The 17,937-nt window shown below is 40.0% G+C and overlaps 1 protein-coding gene across 5 annotated transcripts in view; it reads left to right on the forward strand.

Annotated features, from left to right (window-relative positions):
• LOC124550878 (gastrula zinc finger protein XlCGF52.1-like) overlaps positions 1–17,937 on the forward strand; it is a 307,814-nt gene that overhangs the window by 193,989 nt on the left and 95,888 nt on the right. The window contains exon 8 of one of the 5 annotated variants that reach the window (XM_047125633.1): positions 7,422–10,548. The exons of the other annotated variants lie outside the window; for them this stretch is intronic. Within the exon in view, the coding sequence (XP_046981589.1) occupies positions 7,422–8,253 (832 nt within the window). The 3' untranslated portion in view covers positions 8,254–10,548. Of the gene's footprint in view, positions 1–7,421; positions 10,549–17,937 lie in introns of those variants that run through there. 5 annotated transcript variants of the gene reach the window in all.

Consider the following 17,937-nt stretch of genomic DNA (forward strand, 5'->3'; position numbering starts at 1 on the left):
TGGTAGTACCTTCTGTTCCAGTTTTACTAGGAGGTCCACATGAACACTTATGGAGAGCACAACATGTAGGGTAATATTAAGTTAAAGTTATCAAACAGTGTGATGTGCACTATCTCAAAGGGACACATTCTGCCCAGTTGGTACAAAAACATTGAGGAGTAGCACAGGAATCACATATATGTTGAAGCACTTAACCATGAGCTGTTATGCCACCCTGAGGATCAGCTCAGTGTTGCCCTACTTTGCCTAAGTGTTTACTTTCAACTCTGGTTACCCTTGCAATGCACTTCCTTTTTTAGCATAATATCTTCGTTTCTGTATGGGGCAAGAAAGAGGTGCTAATGTTTAACTCCACTAGTTACTACGACCGTATTTCCCAGAAATTACTTATGTTTTCCTACAGTTTAGAATTGTCAGTTTTTCCTGTTCATCATATCTGTCACCATAGCAAGGCACCCATCGCAATCAACAATGGCATAAGAATGGTATTCCATTTCTCCTACATTCCTACACTTCATTGTATCCATGCAAGTAATCGGAGTTATTTTGACCAACATCTAGCTCAGTCACTCTTTCTATAATATATCCGATTTTGTGTTGTTGTTGCTGCCTTAGCAGACATATACAGGGTGGTCTATTGATCATGACCGGGCCAAATATCTCACGAAATAAGCGTCAAACGAAACAACTACAAAGAACAAAACTTGTCTAGCTTGAAGGGGGAAACCAGATGGCGCTATGGTTGGCCCGTTAGATGGCGCTGCCATAGGTCAAACGGATATCAATTGCGTTTTTTTAAAAATAGGAACCCCTATTTTTATTACATATTCGTGTAGTATGTAAAAAAATATGAATTTTTTAGTTGGACCACTTTTTTCGCTTTGTGATAGATGGCACTGTAATAGTCACAAACGTATAAGTACGCGGTATCAAGTAACATTCCGCCAGTGCGGACGGTATTTGCTTCGTGATACATTACCCGTGTTAAAATGGACTGTTTACCAATTGCGGAAAAGGTCGATATCATGTTGATGTAGGGCTATTGTGATCAAAATGCCCAACGGGCGTGTGCTATGTATGCTGCTCGGTATCCTGGACGACATCATCCAAGTGTCCGCACCGTTCGCCGGATAGTTACGTTATTTAAGGAAACAGGAAGTGTTCAGCCACATGTGAAACGTCAGCCACGACCTGCAACAAATGATGGTGCCCAAGTGGGTGTTTTAGTGCTGTTGTCGTGGCTAATACGCACATCAGTAGCAGACAAATTGTGCGAGAATAGGCGATCTTAAAAACGTCGATGTTGAGAATGCTGCATCAACATCGATTGCATCCGTACCATATTTCTATGCAACAGGAATTGCATGACGACGGCTTTGAGCGTCGTGTACAGTTCTGCCATTGGGCACAAGAGAAATTACGGGACGATGACAGATTTTCTGCACGCTTTCTATTTAGCGACGAAGCGTCATTCACCGACAGTGGTAACGTAAACCGGCATAATATGCACTATTGGGCAACGGAAAATCCACGATGGCTGCGACAAGTGGAACATCAGCGACCTTGGCGGGTTAATGTCTGGTGCGGCATTATGGAAGGAAGGATAATTGGTCCCCATTTTATCGATGGCAATCTAAATGGTGCAATGTATACTGATTTATTACGTAATGTTCTACCGATGTTACTACAAGATGTTTCACTGCATGACAGAGTAGCGATGTTCTTCCAACATGATGGATGTCCGGCACATAGCTCGCGTGCGGTTGAAATGGTATTGAATAGCATATTTCATGAGAGGTGGATTGGTCGTCGAAGCACCATACCATGGCCCGCGCGTTCACTGGATCTGACGTCCCCGCATTTCTTTCTGTGGGGAAAGTTGAAGGATATTTGCTATCGTGATCCACCGACAACGCCTGACAACATGCGTCAGCGCATTTTCAACGCATGTGCGAACATTACGGAAGGCGAACTACTCGCTGTTGAGAGGAATGTCGTTAGACGTATTGCCAAATGCACTGAGATTGTCGGTCATCTTGAGCATTTACTGCATTGATGTGGTATTTTCAGGTAATCACGCTGTAACAGCATGCGTTCTCAGTAATGATAAGTTCACAAAGGCACATGTATCACATTGGAACAACCGAAATAAAATGTTGAAATATACCTACGTCGTGTGTTTTAATTTAAAAAACCTACTTGTTACCAACTGTTCGTCTAAAATTGTGAGCCATGTGTGTGTGACTATTACAGCGCCATCTATCACAAAGCGAAAAAGTGGTCCAACAAAAACATTCATATTTCTTTACGTACTACACGAATATGCAACAAAAAATGGGGGTTACTATTTTAAAAAACGCAGTTGGTATCCGTTTGACCTATGGCAGCGCCATCTAGTGGGCCAACCATAGCGCCATCTGGTTTCTCCCTTCAAGCTAGACAAGTTTCGTTCTTTGTAGTTTTTTCGTTTGACGTTTATTTCATGAGATATTTGGCCCGGTCACGATCAATGGACCTCCCGGTATAGATGCAGCACAGTTGTCACAGTACTTCAAGCCTTTCACAATTATAAATCAAGGAGCAAACGGTGCCTTGATCATACCTAGTTGGCCACTCAGAATTTCACTCATTCGACATGAGCTGCTAGATGCCGAATAGGGAAGGAGTAGCGTAACTAAATCCATGGTAGATGATGATGATGATGATGATGATGATGATGATGATGATGATGATGATGATGATGGAGAGGGTTGTATGGGCGCACAACGGCAAGGTCTTCAGCGTCCACTCAGTAACAGATTGAGACAGGTGTCAAGAAAACACTCAGAACAGTAAGATAAAACAGAACGTAAAACACAGGTAACAAGCTAGGAAAAATATGTGCCTACCCACACCGAAGCGTGGGACAAAGCACGCCGTCAGCAGTAAAATATGGACAACACAGGTAGAAAGTGGTAGAGGGAGCTGAAACAATATAGCAGATGGAAGTGGCCGGCTGACCGCAAGGAAAAAAGGGAAGAGAGAGCCACTTTGCAATACACTAACGGCCTGGAAACCAAGAACGTCTCTAAAGGCTCTGACCGCACGTGTACACATAGTTGTGTTGATGGTAGAATGGAAAGATGTTGATGAGACATGCTGTGCTGAACTCCTTGAGCATTGAGCTACCACATAGTCCTGAGGCTGTGGTGGTACTCCTGCTTTCAGGCTAGGCATATCATGTGTATAATAATAATAATGTAATTTTTAATATTTCCTCTTACTGTGACTGCCCATTTATGTATCTGTTGAGAGTGGAAAAGTTTCTAGAATTTCCATAGCACACACACACACACACACACACACACACACACACACACACACACACCTTGGAATACAATAATGATTCAGTATTTTCTTCTGTACTTGATGACTGTCTTAGTTGGTCGATTTCATTCATCCTAGAGAGGTATTCAGTAACATTCTGCACTGAGTCCCAGAATGGCAGCAGATATAGCTCTCCGAGTATCATACAACCTCTTACATCATGGTTACCAGTACACATCTTATCAAACCAGCTGACAATGTGCCATGTATTTGGAAACATTGATTTACATATCTGCGGATAAGTATCTATAAAATCATAAACAAGGAAGACACTCTTTCCCTCTGATGTAATAACTAAATCCAACAAATGTTTGTTTATCAAGAAGCATTCTGAGACTAGTTACGACTTAACGTAACTGCACAAAACCAATACAAAAAAATTCGTATCAAGAAACTCCTAGTTAATCTCACTGTTTTCCAATACAGTATGTTCAGTGAATGATGATATTATACTCAGAATTTGTAGACTTTGTTTAATGTCTGCCTCTCAATTATTAACAGGTTTCCTGTCTTTTGTAAAATGTCTTCTTTTAAATGTTTATGAAATATTATAATAGTTTTATTCATATTCCATCATCATTCAGGCATACACCTAGAACAGCAGTATTTGACTTTCTGATTTGACAGCCAATAAGTTTACAGCATTATTAAAATCACTTCACACATTTTGGTTGTAATTCATGTACCATGAAGATGGCTGTATTGTTAGCAGCGGATATATTGCTGTCATAGTTGCATGCTGGAAAGATGCTGTGAAAATATAACAATTCCAGTTTTATTCCTTTTATAGGGAAAAACTGCGAAGTCGATCCTATGATTCATTTCCTGCAATTCAGTCAGCAGTGTCTTAGGCTCCTTTAGAACACTGATAAGAGCTAAAATTTCATTAATGTTATTGAATAAAGTCATGTGTGGATGAAACGTAATAAATACGAGAAATTTGTTACAATTTTCGATTAATCATGTAATGAAACAGAATCCTTTAATAACATGTGTTGAAGAAAGAATTTTTAATGTATTGAAAGATTTTATTATAATAGGTAATATGGTGGCTTGACCAGCGTTTTTGAATCCCACGCTGAGCAAGTGAGCAGATACAAGAACAACATCAGTGGTTGACGAATGATTAATTATTGAGCAGATGGGCCGGTGTGGCCAAGCGGTTCTAGGTGCTTCAGTCTGGAACCACGCGACCGCTACGGTCGCAGGTTCGAATACTGTATCGGGCATGGATGTGTGTGATGTCCTTAGGTTAGTTAGGTTAAAGTAGTTCTAAGTTCTAGGGGACTGATGACCTCAGATGTTAAGTCCCATAGTGCTCAGAGCCATTTGAACCATTTGCACTTCCCTTCTGTCACCAGGCCATTTGCCTCAGTTCCCAGGTAAAGCTCTAGTGTCTAGTTTCCCATGTTCAGTTTTGTGAAACCTGGTATGACTCATACAGTAGTCCAGAGAAATATCGTTGTGGAAAGTCAGGCACTTTTTGAAAACCTACTTCTGAACCACCTCTTCGAAGCATGATGCTGCACACTGTAGATATAACAATTAAAAAGGAACCTGTGGATCTAACAATTAAAAATGGAGCAGCGAACTTTTGTTAAAATAACAGGAGACATTCACTCATTGAAAGAAAGTTCTTGTGGAACATTTCATATGTCAGCCACTGTTGTATATTGAAGACAAACACTTTCAGCCAACAAGGAAAGTGACACTTTCTCACTGATCATGGGCCCTACCTTGAACAGAGTGGGAAGTGGTTGATGTATGCCAGTGAATTTCATCACCAGGAGAAACTCCAGATCACATCCTATTTGTATCAGAACTTATTGCAGTAGAAGACAATTATTGCATGTCTGTAGTTAACGTTGTCTGTTACCAACGACTTGCTCACATATCAGTGGTTTTGTTGTGATGAGTGCTGATGGTTAAGTTTTCTATGTATGTACAATAACTTAGCTGCCATCATGTGTCAGCCCGTTCACATAAGCATCCTTGTGATGCATGTGCTGCCCTCCCCTCTCCCAAGCTGTCCCAACGCACAATACAGCAGCATGCACAACATTGCTGTTGAGCAGTGCATACAGAGAGGCATGGGCAGGAGCATGCAACTATGCATCATGCTATTGAAGTAGCTGTGCACTATACAGTGTGTACCTTATGCAACAAATTAAATATTTTTACCGTAGTATACGTTCACTGACGTAAAAGAAAGATGGCCATTTCCCTGTTTCACCCTCCTAGATGTGTGTGTCTGTATGTATGTGTGTATGTGTGTGTGTGTGTGTGTGTGTGTGTGTGTGTGTGTGTGTGTGTGTGTGTGTGTGTAAAGTAATGTTCTTGCTCAAGGTTCAACCAATCACCAGTCAAATTTCATTACGATACCTTTTTGTTTCGTGAGCAAATTTTGATGAAATAAAGGCTACATATTGCCCTTAAACTATGCTCAATTGACCTGTGAAACTCCATGAATTCAGACAGACATTAAGGTTTAAGATAAGAATTCTAATTACTAAATCTCTTTTTTGCATTATCCGATTTTGATTAAATAAAGTCTATACGTTACTTCAAGCTACACTCAATTTTCCTATGAAGCCCCCATGAAAATTCGTCTAGTAGTTTTGGATGCTAGTGTGCTCAAGCAGACGCCGATATGACAGCTTTTCTTCTTAGAATAGGTATCTGGAAATAAAGCAAACTGGCAAGCTCTGGACCAATTAACACCGCAGATTTAAAATGAAAAGTTAAACAGACAGTTTTGTCAATTTAAATCAGATATTTTCGAGCAGAAATGTGTATTATAAAATAAAATACTGTCAATCCTCGAGTGCATATCAAAATTAAAACGTTGCCTCTGATCAGTCTTCGATTGTCATTTAAACTGTACTTACTATTACATAATTGCAATTTTTCTAGATGATTTGTTTGAATTGCTGAGAAAGATGTGTTTTATATTACTTTACATTTCATAAAATGTAATAACCATAGAAAGGAACCTGATATCCCGTGATGAGGTTGGTGACCAATGTTTTATGGATCGACATGGCTTTTGAAATTCGTAGAAAAAGTAAACACGTTTTATCAAAATTAATGGGATATTACTTCTAGTGCTATACTCAAAATTGTATGGCAAGAGTAAAACCCAACATAAATTTAAATACTTGATTATGAAGTGTGAACAAATGCATCAACTAATCAAACTTTTGGATGTACACAAACTACCTGTAATTACTTTTTTTTGAAACTCTGTAGTGTTGATCTGAAGGGTATTGTCATTTTTATTTTGGTGACATTATCTGTGTTTCGATTAGAACAAAATCTAAATTGGATTCTTTTAAACACCCATTGCCATGTAAATAGTTTTGTCTCAGCAATCGCAAGGTCTACACAGGCTTCGCTTAGTGCGAAATCTTTTCCATTGTTCATTACTCTGTAAAAGATTTTATTCGATGCTCCATGAGGTGACATCATTTTATGGAATGTCCTCATTTATTTTTGTGATCAATGACTTCTGGGTGACAGGATGGCGGTAAAAATAGTTTCATATGTTCCGTCATATCAATGAGCTACAAAGGAAGGAATGTCTGAAGTTAAATGGCAGCCATTCATGCTTTAGTGTCTTTTGAAATATAGATGTGGACATGGAACTTCGTAATGTATGCATTAATATTCTGTGGTCCGTGTAAGGTAGCTCGTTACATCTGCTGGATTAATGAGTGTGGGCATGTTTTCATCATGTTTCACTTTGCAGTAACATCGTTATCAGTGGATTTGCCCTCATTCATCTTCTGTGAATACACTCTGACAAGTTTACGTTTTGATACCTAAAATAACGCCTCATATGAACCTAAATCTCTCTGTTGCCTCTTTAACGAGGTCCATAAAAATTCTATTAATTCAAGTCCATGCGCTAAAAATATGTAACCCAGCTGGAAGGTAACGGCATACACCATGCATTGAAGGGGATGTTAAGAGACATTTTGCTACCTATCATATATTTGTGTAATTTTAACGTTGTGAGAATGTTTTATGACAGAATGTTTTCCATTTTTCTGCAGTACTAATCTCGCTGGCGTGCAGAACAGCAATGCTACTGATGACAGTGGCAGTTCAGTTTCCAAAGTTTTCCTGGGTGCAGAAGCAGGCAACAGGATACAATGCACCACCAGACAGGAAGCATCCTGTGGGAATGAAACTGATACAAGGCATCTGGCACACAGGTGTGACATCTGCAAAAAGACATTCGCACAGTTGCAGGACCTGAACAAGCATACCCACATGGACAAAAATGGTTTTTTATATTCGTGTAACTTATGTCACAAAACTTTTAAAAGGAGGGAAAATTTGAAGAAGCACTGCCGTCTGCATACTGGTGAACGGCCATACAGCTGTAGAGCTTGTAACAAGACATTCACAGTAAAAAGTACTTTGAAGGAGCATTTGCGGATGCACACAGGTGAGCGCCCATACAGCTGTGGCATTTGCAACAAGACATTCAAATTAAATAGCCATTTACATCAACACAATGTGCTGCATACTGGGGAACGCCCCCACGCCTGTGGCGTTTGTAACAAGACGTTCAGATCAAGTAGCAACCTGAAAAAGCATTCACAGTTGCATACTGGCGAACGCCCGTACAGTTGCGGCGTTTGCAACAAGACATTTGTAACAAATGGCAACCTGAAGGCGCACTCACGGCTGCACACTGGTGAACGCCCCTACAGCTGTGGCGTATGCAACAAGACTTTCAAATCAAGTAGCCATCTAAAGACGCATTCAAGGCAGCATACTGGCGAACGCCCCTACAGTTGTGGTGTTTGCAACAAATCTTTCAAGCAAATTGGCCACCTGAAACAACATTCACAGCTTCATGCTGGTGAAAATGTCTAAATCTAGTGCTGTTTGCATCAAGACAATCACACAATGTAATAGTCTTAAAGAGCATTCGCAGCTGCACGCTGTCAAATGTCCTTACACCAATAGTGTGTGTCATAAGCGATTCAGCAGCGAAAGCAACCAGCAGCTCTTCTCACAGCTGCCCACTGGGGAAGGACAATGCAGTTGTCTCATTTGTCATACTGAGGAAGCAACTAATTCTTCATAAAAAGTGACATACATATAGTTGTGACGTGTGTGTGAAAAGATTTGAAACCAGTCACAGATTGGAGAAGCACTCGCACTGTCACACAGGTGACAGTTGTGGTATGTGTGTCAAGTTAATGAATCGTCTCAAAGACTTGCAAATACACCTGTGGGTACACCATGGCAAATACTCCACTCACTTTGACTTGCATCATACAGTGTTTAAGATCGGAAGTCGCTTCACAGTGCCTATGAAATCTCACATCTAGGATGATTCTTATGACTGTTTTGACTGTAAAAGTTAAATCTGGAGGAGAAGCTGGCTAAGGATGTGATTTTTGGGGCCACCCTTATGCTTGGATAATCATGTAGAATTAACAGCTTTTTAATTTATTCGTGTCATGTGGAGGATTGTATAGTTTTTATAATTGCACCATAATAATCAGTGTGACACTTAATTTGGAGGAAATAATGTATTATGAGAAGTTGTGCCGCTAATTTTTGTCAGGAGTGTCTTTCATGACACTGTACATCCCTCTCTCTCTCTTCCCTACAGCCAATTCAACCTCATTCCTTTGCAGTCAAATATACTTAAAAACTTCATAGTTGTGACTAATCGCAATCCAATCTTTTGGTGAAATGGTATTGTATTTTTTCCTGTATTACCCAACACTTCATTTGTGTAGAGAATCAACTGTCAACTTTCCTTTAGGTAGCCATGGACACCCATAAACACTTGACAGTCAGTGAGCCATTTTCCAATCATCTGATTGCGAACATTGTGTGATATGCCTACTAGCATCTGGTCTTAATGTCTCAGTTTTTTTACCGTAGAGTCATTGTTAAACGCCAGTATACTGGCTTTTGGACAGTGTAGCTTTTTAAGTAATATTCCAATCTGTTGGCACTTAGTTTCTTGAAGGAAAATAGCATTAGCACATCCATATTATATGCAATATTATTTCTTAGTGAAATCTCCAAAAAGGTACATGAGAAATTCAAATGTTAGCGTCCATCATGCACAAATGTGGTATGAGCAATAACTCATCACGATACTGGTAACCTGTAATAATACGGCTAGTAAAAATTCAACTGCACCATACATGTTTACAGAACTGAAAATCGAAGAACCCTGATAATTGGTTTCCATTCTGTGTTGTATGTGTAAGCTTTTGACATACATCAGTCATGCATGTTCTGAATATCAATCAGTCTATTCCTCCTTGATTCACAGATTCCATAATCATTTCTGTGTATTTACATTTCTTGCTTTCAAAAGCTAATGTCATAATAGGGTAAGTTGCAAGTCTGTCAACCATAATTCTTCCATGATTAAAAGCAGATAGCTAATACTATGGGTGTCATGTTCGTAAATGAAAGACAGTGACTCCATTTGAGGTCACTAAAAGTGGGAGAAACTGGTCTTGGTGCGTCACAGTGTATCACCAGCGTCCAGTTATACACCGCAGAGAAATCATAGTGGTGTCACACAAAGTTCATACCCAAACTGCTGGGTCAATGCAGAATATAATACGAAACATACTTCAAAACCTCTCCTTTTTGTTTAGTTCTGACCCCATAGTAGCATTCCATAACAACGCTACCTCCACAGGATTACCCTATTGCGACAACGTAACCCCAAGAGAAAGCTAGTATTTGTGTGCTGTAGCCTTCTATGAAACTTCACGTAAATGGTAATCGTCGAAAACAAGTGACACCCTGCCAGGACAGAGCTATTAACAAATCATGGCTACACTGCTGCCTATTACAGTGACAAGTGAATAACACTACTGGCTTTTTTTAAAAACACTGGAATTTTAACAATAAGAAAAAAAGGTTTGTAATGAAAACAGTGTGTCCAAAAACCACTTCAGTGGAGATAAATCGATTTATTGTTGGCGAATCGTAAATTATTAAATTTTTAATATGTGTACTATGCAACATATTATTTGGTAAATAGGTATGACTCAGTAACTTATTTTAATAGTTATGATAAATATTTTCCCTCCCTACACTAAACTTACATAGAAAATCTTGGTATCACTTATGAATATTACTGTTCACCAGCATGTTGCAGTGGACAAGTGATGATATTTACAACAAATTTGTACTCTCTGGTGTAACTCAAGCTCCTATTCTTAGTAAATGTTTTGTCTTATGTAAAATGAACATTTTTAAAGAAAATAAACACATAAATAAATGATAAACAACATTTCTTGTGTTTTGTGGAAGAACTGCAAAGGTAAATCCTGTTATTCATTTTATGTAGTTTGTGTACAAGTGGCTTGTGTTCGGCCTGTTTTCACTATGTGGTCCACATGAATGCTTACGTAGGGCAGAATATCTAAGGTAAAATTACGTTATTTTTATCGAACAATTAATACACACCGGTAAAAGGAACATATTCAGTCCTGATGTTGAAAAACAATGGAGAGGGATACGGAAATCACCTTACAAGAGTGTCCCAGGAGTAATTGTCAATTTTCAGGGATGTAACGAGAACGATCAAATTGTTCAAATGGCTCTGAGCACTATGGGACTTAACATCTGAGGTCATCAGTCCCTTAGAACTTAGAACTACTTAAACTCAACTAACCTAAGGACATTACACACATCAATGCCCGAGGCAGGATTCGAACCTGCGACCGTAGCGGTCGCGCGGTTCCAGACTGAAGTGCCTAGAACCGCTCGGCCACTCCGGCTGGCCGGGAACGATCATTTGAAACAAAAAAGTCTAGTAAAAATGGGCTCTAAAATGCGTATCTTAAGAGCTTTAGTGGAGAAACGGATAAACAACGTCTAAAATCGACAAATGTCATTCAGCAAGTCGTTGATTACAGAGGGGCGTTTTGTGGATACAGCTTTACATTACAGCAGGAAACAGCGCAGTTCCTTACAAACGCGGGATTGAGAATTTCTGTGTAAACTGATCCCTAATTAATTTCACTGTTTTCCAAGGTAATCCACTGTTGTGTGAGTGGTGATATACACAGAACTTTAAATGCTTAATTCTGTTTTTAAATGATCCTTTACTAAGTAAAAATCAGGCGAATTGCCCCCTTTTAATCTTTATACCAATGAAAAGATGAGTGAAATAAATATTACTGTCAGTGGTGTTGACAAGCCACTGAAATCGTTAAAATTGAATGAAGCTGTAGGGCTCGATGGAACCCATGTCAGATTCTATACTGAATTTTGCGGCTGAATTGGCCCCTCTTCTAGCTATACTCTATCGTACATCCCTCAAACAAAAAAACCATGCCCAGTTCTTGGAGAAAAGCATAGATTTCACCTGTCTATGAGAAGGGTAGTGGAAGTGATCCACAAAACTACCATACTGTGTTTTCTGTAATGAAGGACTCTCTGAAAGAAGCTGCATAAATATTCAGTCAGATCTTGATAAGATTTCAAAGTGGTGCAAGTATTTCCAACTTGTTCGAAGTGTTTAGAAATGTAAAATTTTGCTCTTCACAAAAAGAAAAAAAAAAACATAGTATCCTATGACTGTCAAATCAGTAAGGCATTGCTGGAATCGGTTAACTGATACAAATACCTGGGTGTAACACTTTGTAGGGATATGAAATTGAATGATTGAAGAGGTTCAGTCGGGGGAAAGCAAGTGGGAGACTTTGATTTATTGGTAGAATACTGGGGAAGTGCAATCAACCTACAAAGGAGGTTGCTCAGAAATCTCTTGCACGACCCATCCTAGAATATTGCTCAAGTGTATGGGATATGTACCGGAAAGGGCTAAATGGGGATGATAAGCGTACGCAGAGAAGGGCAGCATGAATGGTCGTATGTTTGTTTGATCTGTGAGAGAGTGTAACAGAGATACTGAAGAAACTGAACTGTAAGACTCTTGAAGATAGATATAAACTGTCCCAAGAAAGTTTAGTAACGATGTTTCAAGAACCGGTTTTAAGTGATGACTCTAGAAATATATTACAATCCCATATTTATTGCTCACAAAGGGACCGTGAGGATAAGATTAGAATAATCACTGCATTTACAGAGCCATTCAAATAAACATTCTTTCCACGCTGCGTACGTGAATGGAGCGTGAAGAAAACCCTAATAATTGGTGCAATGGGACATATCCTCCGCCATGCACCTCACAGTGGTTGCCAGAATATAGATGTAGACGTCACGTCGATATACACTTAAGCACCAAAGAAACTGTTATAGACATGCATATTCAAATACAGAGATGAGTAAACAGGCAGAATACGGCGCTGCGGTCGACAACGCCTATATAAGACAAGAAGTGACTGGCGCAGTTGTTAGATCGGTTACTGCTGCAGCAGTGACAGGTTATCAAGATTTAAGTGAGTTTGAACGTGCTGTTACAGTCGGCGCACGAGAGATGGAATACAGCATCTTCGAGGTAGCGATAAAGTGCGAATTTTCCCATACGGCCATTTCACGAGTGTACAGTGAATATCAGCAGTGCGGTAAAACATCAAAGCACTGACATCTCTGCGGCTGGAAAAATGTCCTGCAAGAACGGGACAAACGACGACTGAAGAGAATCGTTCAACGTAACAAGTACAACACTTTCGCAAACTGCTGAAGATTTCAGTGCTGGGCCATCAACAAGTTTCAGTGCGAAAACCATTCAGTGAAACAACATCGATACAGGCTTTCGGAACCAAAGGCCCACTCGTGTTATAACGCTCCTACCTCTCTGGCTAATTAAGCTTTTGCATATGACCGTGTAGCTGAAGTCCCCAATACGTGTGGAAAAAGCGTCTGCTCCGAAGAATAATGAAAAACGGAGTGAAGTAGATGAAGTTATAACCGAGTCACCACTGCTCAGTACTTTAGCAATGACGATTAGAAACAAATTTCGGTTATCTTTAAATATTTTTTGTTACGTAAACTGATTTTTAATTAACAGTAGTTATAGTGCGTTTAAAATAAGTTCCGATTTTTGTCAGTTCAGCACGGAGCGAGTGGATGGAAGCGTAGTTGCCAGCGTGTGTGTAGCTCGCGTCAGCAGATGACCACAGTACAATGCCAAGCGTACTCGGCGCGGGAACTGCCAGGGTCGCTTGGCTGCGTGAACAGCAAGCTGGCCAATCTGCGATCTTTCTAAAAGGATTTTGAAGAAAACTCTCATTCTGACACATCATATAATTTAAGTCGCCTGCTTCATGACGCACCACCTATCATTTCGTTAATGCTCACAGTTATAGTGATATTTCGATAATAGGTAAATTAGTGCAAGAAATTCTTAGTTTGCAGTAGAAAATAGGTGTCGCTATGAATTTGTGTTTGATGCATGTTAGGTTATATGTTGCTGCGTATTAAATGTAGGTAATATATTTAATTATTCTTTATATTTGACAGCTGCAAAATACTAACGCGAATTCTTTACAAACGAATGGAAAAACTGGTAGAAGCCGACCTCGGGAAAGATCAGTTTTGATTCCGTAGAAATGTTGGAACACGCGAGGCAATACTGACCCTACGACTTACCTTAGAAGAGAGATTAAGGGAAGTTCAAAAATGGCTCAAATGGCTCTGAGCACTATGGGACTCAACATCAAAGGTCATCAGTCCCCTAGAACTTAGAACTACTTAAACCTAGCTAACCTAAGGACATCACACACATCCATGCCCGAGGCAGGATTCGAACCTGCGACTGTAGCAGTCACGCGGTTCCGGACTGAAGTGCCTAGAACCGCACGGCCACCGCGGCCGGCAAGGAAGGTCAAACCTACGTTTCTAGCATTTGTAGACTTAGAGAAAGCTTTTGACAATGTTGACTGGAATATTTTTTTTCAAATTCTGAAGGTGGCAGGGGTAAAATACAGGAAGCGAAAGGCTATTTACAATTTGTACAGAAACCAGATGGCAGTTATAAGAGTCGAGGGTAGTGGTGGGCAGGAAATCGCGTATCTGTTAGAAATCACAGTGACTGAGAAGTCACAGATATCACAGTAGCAACTTTACAGAATCTAACTGCGATTTCAGTCACAGTTAGCAGTCGCAAGTAGTATTTCACATTCAAAGACGTGAGCCATCTATTGGTCGAATTTAGCACTGCTTTCTGCGATTTCAGTGACAAGTCGCAACTAAGAGTCGCAAGTAGCAACTAAAAAGCGCGGTTAACAGTGGCATCTGTTGGCCGAAGTTCGTACTACGTCCATCTCTGCGGTACGCTATGGAGTCTAACTGCGATTTCCGTGACAAGTCGCAACTAAGAGTCGCAAGTAGCAACTAAAAAGCGCGGTTAACAGTGCCATCTGTGGGTCAAAGTTCGTACTACGTCCATCTCTGCGATACGCTATGGAGTCTAACTGCGATTTCCGTGACAAGTCGCAACTAAGAGTCGCAAGTAGCAACTAGAAAGCGCGGTTAACAGTGCCATCTGTGGGTCAAAGTTCGTACTACGTCCATCTCTGCGGTACGCTATGGAGTCTAACTGCGATTTCCGTGACAAGTCGCAACTAAGAGTCGCAAGTAGCAACTAAAAAGCGCGGTTAACAGTGCCATCTGTGGGTCAAAGTTCGTACTACGTCCATCTCTGCGATACGCTATGGAGTCTAACTGCGATTTCCGTGACAAGTCGCAACTAAGAGTCGCAAGTAGCAACTAAAAAGCGCAGTTAGCACTGCCATCTGTTGAGCAAAGTTCATACTACGCTATTCGCTACCGAGTCAATCTGCGATTTCTGTGACAAATCGCAACTAAGAGTCGCAAGTAGCAACTAAAAAGCGCAGTTAACATACTTCTCCTAGTGTCATCTGTTGACCGACGTATGTACGTTATGAGAGCCTTGTGCCTCACGAGATCGATGTGCTGTGTGTGCATGTGAAGGGTTTATTTCAATAGTGGTACAAGTCCATTTTTGTTAATTTTGGGATATAGAGTCGTAAAGTTAAATGAGTGCTGAAAAATCTGCAGTTGAGATACCAGAAATATTCACCATATGGCTTCTTGCTAGAGATGAGCCTTTATTTATGTTTGTTTGGATCACTAATTTCAGAAGCATTATAGACAGAAAAGTGTAGGTAATGGACTTGTACCACTATTGAAATAAGCTCTTCATATTATATGACGACATGCACATTCAGCATCAGTTATGGTTGGTCAAATACTGCTGTGACTCTGAATGTATTATATTAATAAGAAGCGACATTGCCTTTTTCTCCTGAAAATATCGAGTAACGTAACAAATGTGTTTGATTCTGCTTCCAATATGACAGTTTTGGTTAATACTCCACATGCCTACAGGACTTTGCAATGTTAACACAGCAGAACTCAGACATCTGTATAAGTGTAGAGAAATGAAAACAGTCATATGAATGCCTCACAGTTCAAGACTCGGGAGAAAAGTTTTACACCTGGAGTTCTACATGACAACTTCACACACAAGAACTTTTTGCCGACACTACTACCACCTACATAAGTAAGCTTTTCCTGTGTCACTTTCAAGTAATGCACTAAGCTATTCCTGATTTAACTGGAAGATCTGTACTTCCCACTTTCATATCAACAGCCTCAAAATGCATATTGTAGACTTCGGGATATGCTACAGGTCAGTGTCACACCAAGATTGTGGAGAAAGGGGGGGGGGGAGGCGGCATGTCACTCTCCAACAAGTGTTTACCAATAAATAAGTGGCGGAAAATTACGGGTATAGGACGGCTTAACATGTGGAAAATGAGATTTTTATTATTCACTCAATGTATTTAACATTTATTATTCCTTTAAAATCGCACAACAACTTCAATCAAACACTTTAATCAGTCATACACTTATTTCATAATTATTTCACTTTTAAACTGCAAATCCTCTAAGAGCTGTCTTGAATCTTCACGAGTCTCTCTCAACAGCCTTGATGTGGATAGATATGTACAGCAACCAGTAATCAGTCAGAACTGCGTCTGCAAAAACACAAGGATTATTAAACAATTTTTGCTGTCACTAATTACTAGCAATATAATTGACAGAGTAGATTGCTAATATTTGCTATATCACATTTGCTAATATTTGCTATATCACATTCGCAAGAACGATCTCACTGAAGTAATTAAGTCCATCAAAACGCTTAGAAACTAACCTGTCGTCTGACGAAAACGGTCTAAAGACTGGCAATTTCTTCAGATCTGTTGACAATGATATTTTGAATTATCACTTTACTGAGTGACTGAAATGTAGTTCAGGTACCTATGAACATAACAATATGTTAGAATTCATTTTCTAAACACGAACTATTACGGTACTGTGCGGCTACTTACATATTAATTACACTATTAATATTTTCACAGTTGTTTCTTTAATACAAAATTAAAGCCAACGGAAGAATAAACGTAAAACATACTTACCAATGACAGGTTTGTTGAGATGCAATTTTCTGTGTGGACAGATGTAACTTTTTCATACGGTGGTACGTCGCAGCAATCGCAGGAGTCACAGAAATCGCAGAAGTAGCAGAAGTCACAGAAATCGCAGAAGTCACAGAAATCGCAGAAGTAGCAGAAATCGCAGAAGTCGCAGAAGTAGCAGAAATCGCAGAAGTCGCAGAAGTAGCAGAAATCGCAGAAGTCGCAGAAGTAGCAGAAGTCGCAGAAATCGCGGAAGTAGCAGAAGTAGCAGTGGCGGAGGGATACGCGACTTAGGTTCCTTAACTGCGACTCTTAACTGCGACAAATCACAGTTAAGAATAACAGATACTGAAAAGTAGCATTCACAGAAATCACTGATATCGGAAAATCGCAGTTTAGCCCATCACTAGTCGAGGGGCATGCAAGGCAAGCAGTGGTTGGGAATGGAGTGAGACAGCGTTGCAGGCTATCCCCGATGTTATTCAATGTATATATTGAGCAAGCAGTAAAGGAATCAAAAGAAAAATTTGGAGTAGGAATTAAAATCCATGGAGAAGAAATAAAAACTTTGAGGTTCGCCGATGACATTGTAATTCTGTCAGGAACAGCAAAGGAATTGGAGGAGCAGTTGAACGGAATGCACAGTGTCTTGAAAGGAGGGTATAAGACGAGCATCAACAAAAGCAAAACGAGGATAATGGAATGTAGTCGAATTAAGTCGGATGATGCTGAGGGAATTAGATTAGGAAATGAGACACTTAAAGGAGTTCTGCTATTTGGGGAGCAAAATAACTGATGATGGTCGAAGTAGAGAGGATATAAAATGTAGACTGGCAATGGCAAGGAAAGCATTTCTGAAGACGAGAAATTTGTTAACATCGAGTGTTAGGAAGTCGTTTCTGAAAGTATTTGTATGGAGTGTAGCCATGTATGGAAGTGAAACGTGGACGATAAATAGTTTAGACAATAAGAGAATAGAAGCTTTCAAAATGTGGTGCTACAGAAGAATGCTGAAGATTAGATGGGTAGATCACATAACTAACGAGGAGGTATTGAACAGAATTGGGGAGAAGAGGAGTTTGTGGCAGAACTTCACATAACTAACGAGGAGGTATTGAACAGAATTGGGGAGAAGAGGAGTTTGTGGCACAACTTG

Source organism: Schistocerca americana, chromosome 9 (genome assembly GCF_021461395.2).
Source record: "Schistocerca americana isolate TAMUIC-IGC-003095 chromosome 9, iqSchAmer2.1, whole genome shotgun sequence".
NCBI lineage: Eukaryota > Metazoa > Arthropoda > Insecta > Orthoptera > Acrididae > Schistocerca > Schistocerca americana.